The sequence below is a fragment of the Lutjanus erythropterus genome, chromosome 13 (genome assembly GCF_056507025.1).
Source record: "Lutjanus erythropterus isolate fLutEry1 chromosome 13, fLutEry1.hap2, whole genome shotgun sequence".
NCBI lineage: Eukaryota > Metazoa > Chordata > Actinopteri > Lutjaniformes > Lutjanidae > Lutjanus > Lutjanus erythropterus.
Genome location: NC_139329.1, coordinates 24870001 through 24881518, shown reverse-complemented (window position 1 = coordinate 24881518; position 11518 = coordinate 24870001). Strand labels below are relative to the sequence as shown.

Sequence of the window (11518 nt, the reverse complement as noted above, 5' to 3'; positions counted from 1 at the left end):
TCCTTTTATTCTATTTTATATTTGTGTGTAATTTTGTCTCAGTTTAGCATACAGATTCTTAAGTTACGGCCAAAAATGTGTTTAGTGAGGTCACTGTGACCTTGAACTTTGACCTTTGACCACTAATATCTAATCAGTTCCTCTTTGAGTCCAAGTGGTCATTTGTGACAAGTTTGAAGAAATGGTGTTCTTGAGATATGACATTCACATGAATGGGATGACCTGAAATCATGATGCCTGTAGCCACAGCTGTTTGTCGGCATGGAGCCAAAGTTTTTCAAGGTTTTTCTGAATCACTGAGGTCTTTCAGCTTACAGTCATGAATGTGCACAAAAATAGGTCGATCAGTCCAGTAGGATTGAAGATTATCTGTGGACACAATTCTGGTCCCTTGATCACTCTGCATGTATGTACACACTGAAGTGATCGCATCATCTAAATAATAATAAACTATAACAACTATGAAATATGTACAAGTTATAGCTATTGTCTTATGTAACATATATCATGGATATCAATATTAATGAGCAGCCTTTTAGAGAATTTCCCACGCATATCCTGTGTGTACAACCATTTGTCTCCATCTATATTCATATCTCCATCTCCAGCCGCTAGGTGAACACAGAGTGAATAATGATGACAAATCAATATTGTAGAATACTTTGTAGTACAAAGTGAGAAATGCCTTTATCAGACGTGCAGCTATTTCATTTCTATTCTGATTCTGTTTCTTGATTAAGATCTCCACTGCAACAGCACAGACATGAAAGAGGAACCAAACAGCCCTGAATTCCTGCGGTGAAGAAAGACCAGCTGCGTAAACCACCACATCCTCTTTTCTCAGTATTTTTTTCCTTCTTTCTGCTTCGATTTCCTTCAGTTTTCCAACACCCCTTGTAACTCTGTGTCCATTAGCACATTAAAAGTATTTCCGCTCTGCTTGTCACATGTGGACGGCGGCACGGGAGGGTTGAGGAGGATTGTGCTTTTAAAGGAAAGAAGGTCGGAGAGTATGCTGAGGTCAAAAGTGTAAAAAAAAAAAAAAGAGTGAAGTCTGGGTCAGATGAACGTTTGAAGGGAAATAATAAAAGGTGGTGGACAGGAAAGGTGGAGTGTATGGATGTGGAGAAAGCTCCTGGGAGCCGCTCTGCTCTGGCAGGCTAATTGAAGCTCTGTGTGGCAGCAGACTCAGAGCTGTCACTCCAATGAAGAGCCCATTTGCTGCATTTTGCAGGCTGTGTGCTGAATTCTGATGATGTTACAAAAAGCCAGGACCACAGATCGACCGTGTCACCGAGACCCCCCTCCCTTCCTTTCCTGCACTGGGACACACATCCCATTCCCCTCCCCAGCCCTCCACAGATTATTTCTAACAAGGTCAGAGGAATTCTGAACACGAGCAGCAACACAACATGCGAATGTGAATTGTTTCGTTCTGAGGATTTTTGTAAATTTGTCAGGAAATCTCGTGCATGATAATGTGATATTTGAGTCTGCTGGAAGTGTTTTCACTTGTACAGGTTTTCCCTTGTTGGATTAGAAGAGATTATGTCTTCTAGCAGAGCACATAGCTGCAAGCATGCAGTGAATTATTTATCCTGAATTAAAGCAGTCAGTTATGAAAATATTTATCTAAGAACTGAGCAGGGTGGAAATTTTATATGCAAGGGTGTAACTGAGATATTCATGTACATGATTGTTAGTACTGAATAACAAAACGCATGGGCACTGTCCAATATCTCATGTCCACATTTCAACAAATATTTGTCTTAAAAAATATTTTAGTATATTGTGCTTATTGTTCTCAGAGTTGTTTTCCATTATATTAAGCAGATTATTGTTCAACACAGTTCATTGCCTTCTAAAACAAATGTGAAGGGGCAGGACTGTTTCCTTAATGCACTGCATTACTGTTGGGTTTGAGAATTTATGCAGCAAATGGGCCGCAGGCTGGAGTCAGACTGGCGGCCACTGCAGAGGACCAACACCCTCTGTATGTGGGGTGTGCACATTATCAACTGAGCTACAGGGGCGCCCTGAGATCAAACTGACTTTGTAAAGTGGGCAGCAGGCACAGACTTTTAGATCACTGATGACTCTTCATCCCTGACCCCACTTGTATCATGTAGTCACAATTAGATGTTGTGCCATCGGTGATTGTCTATTCCAGCCTTCACTGCTAATGAGCTGCCCAAGCAGGAGAGTTATTGATCCATGCTATTGAAGGCTCCATATACGTTTGCATATAAGCAAATACACACACAATTTAGGGAAGTTAAACCTTCTTCACTGTATATAGCACATTTAATGCACAATGGAAACATGCAAGCACACCACACAACAATCCAGTTACTTGAAGGGACTTAATGTCCACCTTTTGCATTGACTGTGAACTTTTCATGAATTTAATTTATTAAAACGCCATGTTTTCATATTTGTGATAATGATATTTAATGATCCGATGGGTTTTAATGGGTTAGTTTTGCTCAAGAAGAAGAAAAAATATTGCAACCACAAGTGAACACTTAATCTTTTACTTTTTCTGAAAGGTTCAAAATTTTGCAGAACATTTTGCTTTGCTTTGTTTAAATTCACCCCCTCTTGCTGAAATGAAATATTCCTTTTGACATCAGACTACCTGAGTAAAGCTGGGAATAAATGTGCAGAGGGAGCCACAGGTGCTGCACAGCACGCCACGTAGAAATCATTAGTTAGTCACCATCAATCTGCTTATCCAGACTAAGACAGAATTCATGTGGGGGCTGGTATTTACTGAGCAGGAACCTCCCACTGATTCCATTGATTGTTACACGCTGCTTCCAGGCATAAACACAAGCTTTGATTTTGTTTTTCATAATGCAAATATGCAAAAGCACAATGGGAAGAAGTGCCGGTATGTTTATTTAAGTAAAAGCAATATAGCAGTGCAGAAATGCTCTCCTTCATTGAGAATTCCACTTAAACATACCATGAGGTGTTTTTTCACCAGTCATGAAACTGTCTCGCTTTAGTACTGATGCCTCTATAAGACCTACATAAGCAAACAAAACCATCAGCGAGAAAATTTGCTATTTCTAAATAGTTACACTTATTGCCTGCCACAGACTCCCCTTGAAATCAGATAGAACAATTTGCATGTAGACTGAAAGAGCCTGTGTTCACATTTTCTCAGGCAAACGTACAGTATCTGTACTAGTTAAAAAGAAGCAAGAGGAAGGTTTTATTTAGATCGTTTTATTTTTGATGTTTTTGTGGTTATGGCAGTGAAGCCTCAAATCACATTATGAAAGTTCCTTGTAGGAGCTTTATAGTATCAAGTATAGAAGTATGAATATAAAAACACACTTGAAGTACCCAGCTTAATTCAGAATAATATTATGTTAATAATAATATATATGTTATTGGATTATAATTATTATTGTTGGTGTATTAATGTGTAAGCATTAACTTTGGAAAGGTGGAGATAATAACCACTACTGGTAGCTTAATCTACATTAATACATATTTGATCATTTATATCATAATTTATTTGATAATTACATTTTGTAATAATAATCAGAATTGGAGGACAATGTTACATTAGTGCATTATTCTCCAATGCTACAGGGCTAAGGGTAAGAGGATTATTGAACACATGATTAGTAAAGCAGTGTCTCTTCAAGCCAAACTTTGGGAACTTGGAATTTACCCATGATACTATTTTTATTATTTAATTGTTTCTTTGCACCAGTCATCACTAATTTGACTTAGAGAAAATCAGTTTACATACTTGAAAGACAAAAACTGCACATTAGCACATCTGAATCTACAAAGTACCTAGTTGGCTAAGGCTCTCAAATACAGCAAATATAGTGGAGTAAAAAGAGCAGCATTTATATATTATATTTTATATGGTTTTATATGGGCCAATCAGCATAAAGAAGAACTTTCAAAAAGAGGTATCAAATATTGATACTAGTATCACTTTAAGGGTACTGGTATTGCACTGGTATTGTATTTTTTAAACAATACGCTGCCCTGTACAGTATGTTGTGTATGATTATTTTGCTTTGAGTTCTGTTAAATGTGAAACGTGATACGTATTTTGACCTAATCCCTCCCTGAAAGTTGCTAAGGTCTGTGTTGTGGTTACAGGTTAATTGCGCCAACCAGATGACAGGACTCCCATCTTTCACATCCACCATCAGTTACGTGTTCACTCCTCTGAGAAGGACTCTTAACATTTTCCACCGGATGAAGGCCTCGAAAAAGACAAAGTCACTCAGCAGCCCTGCAGCTGTAAAGGTAGGCTCTGACAGTGTGGAGGTATGTGTGTTGGAGGCAGAGTCTGTAGGAAGATAATAGATAATGACTCTGTTTCATGTAATTTCTTTGGATTTGTGCTACCTGGCAACCGCAGTCACTGACAGCGTACATTGTATATGCAGGGCTCATACTGGAATGACTTCAGGGCTGTTGACTAAGAGCTCTCTTGTTATAGAGTGGGCATTGTATGTATAGTGATGTAACAGCCTTTATATTCAAGAGATGAAGAGGTAGAACAGGCCACACACAAGTACACTGAGCACTGAGAGGTCACAGCATTTTTTTTTGGATAAAAGCTTTCATTTTCTGTAAAAACAAAAAAACAGTAGATTTAAGGTTCACTTTGCAGACGTCATTTACTGTAGTCGTCCCACATTGTTATGAAAGACCGTTAAGCATTTTGCTCGTACAATTAAGAGCCAACGTCTGCCAACAGTGACGCATCTTGATTGTTGTTTCTGTTGTGCTTATAACCTGTTGAATGTGAGTGTTGATATCACAATGTTATATTTTGTGATACTGTGTTGTATCATGATATTGTATACATGCAGAGATTCGTTGCTGCGGTTCTTTTATGTTGTGATTGAACCCACAGCCGCTTGATATCAGTGCTGTTATGCATCTTCACTGTTCTGATTGCAGAAAAATGTGAATGTTTAAAACCCAGTTTACGTATGGTGGCATGTTCTTTATACTGTGACAGTTTTCCTGGAATTAAATTTAAAAATACAAATATATCACCACACTTATAGCATTGCACTATATCGCAATGTATTGAATCATGACCCCTGTATTGTCATTCGTATTGTGTAGTGTGTTGTAGTAATAACAATAATCAACATTTGCAGTGTGCCCTGATTGGGTCCACCTGGATTAAATAACCTATTTAAATGGTCTGTCCTTTTGTCTTGTAAAATAACCTGAAGCAGGTTGTTGTACCAAAACATGTTATTAATTAAATCTGATTGCAAGTGAAGAAGACAGAGGAGTTTCCTTTGCACCTGTCGATCTACAGGAGTGCAGATCTTTTGCTCTTTACTAACGGTAACTGTAAATTAATCGTGTTTAATCCTAACATTTAGGAAAGTGAAATATGAAGGAGGTTGATGGACTTTCCCTTGCTACAAACTGGACTTGATAAAGGTGTTATTTATACTTGGGGTCAGTTAGACCCCACAGATGTTGAACTCCCTGTTAGGTCCCCTATGAACAAACTGTTGTTGTCTAATATATTAATAGTGTATTAACATGAATGTTCTTAGTCAGGAAATAATTTTTTCCAGGACTGGCTTAGATTTGTGAGAGATAGTGCTGCGTAAAAACATCATCACAGATTTAGAGATATGGAGACTTATCAAACATGTAATTAGTTCAAAATCACGTTTATAATCAATTCTCAGTAAAGTTAGAAAAGTATCAAGCTGATTTTAGAGTGGGTGAAGAAGGCCAGGGGTCTCCAGGACAATTTCTGGCACACTGTAGAGATAAATTTAGTCAATGAAAATAATATTTCCTCTTCAACTTCAGAAGGATGGATATGACCTCCCATCCCATGATGCCTTGGCACAGATCCTACCAAATTACCAGAATGTCAAAGGAGCGAAGACTGAGCTCCTCAGACCATCCCAGCAAGAACAGGAGAGACCAGCTGAGAGGCTGGAGACTACACAGACCAACAAACCAAATATAAACCACACATATCAAGTACATCACCCACATAAACGGTAAGACAGACAACTACAATATATTTAAAAAGACTAAAACAAAGATTTTTGGAGGATTCATTTCATTAACGAGTATTTTTTATTAAATGTTTTCATGCCTTAGACCCCCTCTGCATGACCTAAAGGATGATCCCAACATGGCAGAGATCACCGATCTCCAAACTAAGGTGATTAGACATGATCAATACCTAAACTCTTGAATCAATCAATGAAGCAATCCTCACTGTCACGTTTGGTTAGTCAACAGTGACACGGGAAGGCAAGAGGGATAGGACAGTATACTCAAGCAGACACACACAGTTGGGAGACAGAAACAGCAGATAGAAGAATAGATTAACATTTCTCAGACTGATTGCACTCAAGAAGGCTCAAGTTAATGAGGTTGAAACTCATGTTTGGGTTCCAGGGTGTTATTTATGCATATCTTGACATTTTTCTCCTGTAGCTGTGAGCTTTTCTTCATAATTTAAATTTATTATTTTAATTCACTGCATAGATCTGTAGTTTGGACAAAATTGCATCCACATAGACTTGATGTTAATTTGTATAGATTTTGATAAATTACGTGATGTAAAGATACAGATGTGGGTATGGACACTAGAAGTACTGGAATTCCATAAATACTAGAACTGCTGTAAGAGACCATTTTGACCATTTCTATTCTAAAGTCTAAGATGAAAATAAGCATAGCAAACTGTAATGACTGCGTATATTCACTGAAGTATTTTTCTGTAGGGTAGTAACCATCAGTGATACCATTCTTTTACATTTATGTAAATTTATTCAGAATGAGAAACAAATAAAATGTGTTTGTTAACATTATAAAACATTTGATTTTAACAGCGATTTTAACATACTAGAAATGCAATAATCTCTGCTATGGGAAAAGGCTGGAAATAAGCTGATCTAAGACATATAGAAAAGCATATAGAAAGTATATAGAAGCAAAGAATGCAATATATATAGTAATATAAAATAACAATGTCACAATGTTATTGCACATCTAAATTTGAAAGCAGTCGAAAGGACCATCATAGTGGTTCTAGTGTTAATTGGACATTCATGACAGTGCATACATTTACCACATGATACTACTGTGCATACATAATCATAATAATAAAGGGTTGGAAAAACATAATTAAAAATCACATCGTCACAGTCCAATCCAGCTGCTTTCTGTCTGTCGTACAATTGTCCTAAAGTGACAGTATGAATGACAGCAAGGCCTCTTTAACGTCTTCAAATCACAGAGAGGTGAGGGAACCTTCAGTATTCACAGGCAGAGACTCCCCTTTTATTTTTGACACATGATGGGACTTTCTAGACTCATCATGGGGTGCCGTCCTTCCCATCATGCCTGTGGGGCCCCCCAGCAGAGACACCATCTCATCTACAGTCATGATTGTCACCTCGTCCCTGCCCTTTCAATTAGATGCTCAATTTCACCCTTGTGTCCCTCAGGAGTCACAACCACACCACGCGAGATTGGAATCCCCTAATCGTCACCCCCCTCCTCATACATGCAGCTGGACCCTGCTCTCAGTCTCCATTCAATTCTGTCTCCTCAATGTGATACAGGAGGATGTGACAGAGCAGAGAACAATGAGCGTATACGAGCTGCCAGACAACGTGCACGTGCCTCACACACAGAAATGTCTTGATTTTAGTCTGATTCCTGAAAAGCAGCTCTGATGGAAGCCAAAGTCAGTGGGGAAACTTGCATCTTTTCAAGGCAAAGAAAGGCAATAAGAATGTGAAAAGAAAGGAGGAAATGTACAAGATTTTTGTCAAATTCAGTGTTGTTTTTTTAGTGTCCTGCTGGGATACTCTCATGAATTTGGCATGAGTTTTGCATCTACAGTTCAGCAAGCGGGCTTTCACAGGAGGACGGCTCTGTGGATACATGACTTGGATTTATCCAAAATCCCTGGTTAAAGCTTCCATGACAACAGACCTTAACAGGATAGGGTGTTATTGTCCCCTTGGATTTGAGCAGCTGGAGTCATGAATTCACTGTACCCAAACCTTAGACAATCAATTAGAGGAACATCACACTTTATGGCGTAATATTGTCTTTTGACTTCCAGTTATGTCCCATTTCTCGTGTTATTTGCTTGTCCAAAACCAAGAGCAATCAATTATTCATTGAGACACTGAAATGTACATGCAATATGTATTTTCAGCTGGGATGTTTTTGAATTCTCTTGGTGTACAGACATGTCTTGTTGACTGTATCCTGGGGTCAACAACTCCTCAAGATGGGGCTGAAGAGACATCTAGTGGTGGTGATCACATAGAACCACAGTTTTGTCTCAACAGGTTTATGGGATTATTTTGTGTCATTTTTTTCTTATTTTGTCATTTTAGTTTTTTTCGTAATTTTCTATCAATCAGTCATTTTACTTCCAATCATATGACTTATGAATATTTTGTTATCAATATTATATGTCAACTTTTCCAGTCATACATATACAGAAAGAAAGGGGAAACAGAACTAAGCAGCACAAAAAACAACAACAAACAAACAAAGATAGTCAAGTCTGACGCCCAAAACATTTTACAAATGCATCCATTTGTACTTTACTATAATAAGCCCTTAAATAACTGTAAAAAATATTCCAGACTTAAACAAATTTCCTTTTTGTATCATAAATTTGAGCCAATAAGTATTCAAAGGAGGCAGTTTCCATCATAAGTTTAACCCATTCGGTGAATTCTGGGGTTTTTGCATTTTTCCAGTTTCATAAAATAAGTCTTGCTGCAATAATGAAATCAGTTCATATTAAACCAAACTGTGCTTACTGAAACCCGGAGTGTTTTTTCTCCAAGAGGACATAGCTGAGGGGAGTTTAGTAAAGCTGTACTATCCACTCTGCAGGTTTTGCCAGCATGTCATTTTTAAACAATAAAAACAAAACTAAAATGAGCACTAAAATTAAACTGAATTGAAAACAAATATTAAAAAACAAATAAAAAGAGCAACTAATGAAAAATACAAAACAATGCTCTGGATGACTGTCCACATGTCTCCATCAGGAGATGGAAAACTATCGTTCAGCCATGAGTAAGATGGCAGAAGACATCATAGCACTGAGGACACAGGTGGGGACGCTGGAGTCAGAAAACAGCCAGCTCCGCATCGATCTGTCCCTGCACCAGGACATTGGCAGAGACCTGCTGGATGACACAGACATTGACGTCATGACCAAAGCGGAGATTGCTGACCGTATAGGTACGCCATATGATTAATTACTCATTATCCATTCATTAACAACCTGTCTTATACAGAGCCTGAGTCAAAACTACACAAAAACTATAAATTACATTCTCTGTTCATCACAAGTTGAGATTAAATGTAGAAATGCCAGAAAGTTTACCATCCAGCAGCCAGCAGCTGTTGAACCTTCAGTCCATGTTGTTATGGATTTAAGGGCATTTCATTGGCAGATGAAGCAGTGATGTAGAAGGTGGCTCACTGTGTGTTTGCTAATCCTTGTGAGTGTCTATTCCCATGCAGACTGTGTCGTTCTATGATAAGGCCGTTCATTTAGGCCACAGACCCTGATAAGCTCTGTGGGTAGTGCATCCCTTATCTCCTGAAGGACAGTTTGTGACCCTCAGCGAAAGGATGTTCCTGAAGGTCTCACTGCTGGCATCAAAGCAAAGGAACTAGATTTAAGTCCCATCCAAAAGAAAGTCCACTTCAAAAGCTTTATTGATGGGTGTTTAGATCATTATTGTTCAAATGTCCGAGCGTCAGACCTGACATGTTTAATCATCCTAAATTTGAAAAAGTCATTTGTAGTTAACAGATCAAATATGAATTATCATATCAGATAAACTTTGGTGTTCATTTCTGATTTTAACACCTGGATGTTGCCAAAAAACAGCACATTCCTGTGCTTCTAAAAATCTGCACAAATAGCAGACATGCGTATCATTAGCCAGAATTATGTTGCTCTGTACGATTTGTTTCTTCCTCTCGAAGCTTCTCTGAAATTCAAGCTGGCCAGTGAGACCAGTAAAGCTGCCACGCACCGGGACAGGATCCAACAACTGCAGAATGACCTGATCAAGGTTAGAAGATCCAGGTTACACAGATGAAACTTAAATAATTTACATCTGTGTGTAATTTTTCATACAGTTTACTATCCTGTCTTCTTTTCGTGTGTGTTGAGCAGAAGAATGACAGTGAGAAGGAGCTATTAACACTTCAGAGAGTTCACCAGCAGCAGGAGAAGGATCTGCAGCGTCACCAGAGCCGTGTGGCAAAGATGGCGACTTTAGAGGCCACAGTTAAACAGCAGGAAAAGGTGAAAATGCAGCTACTAGGTTATTATTTTGAAACAGTTTCATATTATTTTGAGATGGTATCACTAAATAATGACTGCTAATTCATTATAATGACATTGGTGGAAATGAGCTTTCATTAATACCAGTGTGAAATGAATGTTAGGATAATATCATGTACACTTGTAATGTGTCATCCCAATTTTTATAGGTCATTGAGAAGATGGAGAAAGCTTTAGATAGTCAACTGAGAGAGAAGAATAAATACGGCGGTGACAAAAGGCTGGTGGTGAAAAAGCAAAGAGGTAAGTGGAATCAGTGAGGTGAGGGAACAACATGTGTTCACACCAACATTTGCAGTAGCCAGAACATCTCTTCACGCTGTGTAGGTGAGACTGACCAAAGAAAGGAAGAGACAGAGTCAGCCCTGGCAGCAGAAAACAGTCGCCTCAGAGGAGAGCTGGAGAGGATTCGCCAGCAGCCCGCTACGGTTATTATACAGCCATCAGCACAGGTTCAAACTCTCATCTGATTAAATAGCTAAGGACTTATTGCAGCTGAAAGTCTTGAGGAACATATTGTAGGTTTTGTTTTGCTGTTACTGAAATCTCATGTCATGTCCCCCTCAGACAAAAGACACACTGCCACTCAAGGAGAGACTGAGTTTACTGAACAAACTGGAAAGGGCTGAGGCAAGAGCCCAAACTCTGGAGGCTCAGGTGAAAATACATTTAAAAAAATATACTCTTGTGCTGTAGTGAGTCACTGATCAGTTCTTCATTCATGGTCAAGTGGATGATTTGCCTTTGTTTGCATGTCTTATAGCTGGAGGAGAACTCTAAATTATGGGGGAGACAGAAACAAGAACTGTTGACCAAACTGAGTGAGCACAGGCACGGCTTTGTCCAGACATCCACCACAGTCCTTCGTAATGTTCCTTCGGTCAGTTGAGTGCAGCTCGCCTTTGTTTTGTAAAACAGACCCTGTACTGTGTCTATTTTATGAGGTATCTGACAAGGAATGATTTCTCCTTCTTATAGAGGTCTGTGTCAGAAAAGCAGAAACCCTCAAAATGACCTTCAAATGAACAACCGAACTCTTCTTGACCCAAAACACACAGCCAGTTTTGTTTGATTTAATGTTCCAAATAAGATGTTTTCATCTAATAAACATGTTTAGCTGTTAAAATATGTGATAAA

At 38.6% G+C, this 11518-nt stretch overlaps 1 protein-coding gene across 1 annotated transcript; it reads left to right on the top strand.

The window, feature by feature from the left end:
* The first annotated feature begins 3973 nt into the window (after positions 1–3973).
* On the top strand, positions 3974–11491 carry ccdc33 (coiled-coil domain containing 33). Its single transcript, XM_084733945.1, has 11 exons — positions 3974–4284; positions 5833–6029; positions 6133–6196; positions 9066–9261; positions 10018–10106; positions 10211–10342; positions 10531–10624; positions 10709–10833; positions 10949–11038; positions 11145–11261; positions 11360–11491. Exons 1-11 carry the CDS (start codon positions 4153–4155, stop codon positions 11393–11395), a joined length of 1272 nt encoding a protein of 423 aa, XP_084590071.1. The 5' UTR covers positions 3974–4152; the 3' UTR covers positions 11396–11491.
* The last annotated feature ends 27 nt before the right edge of the window (positions 11492–11518 follow it).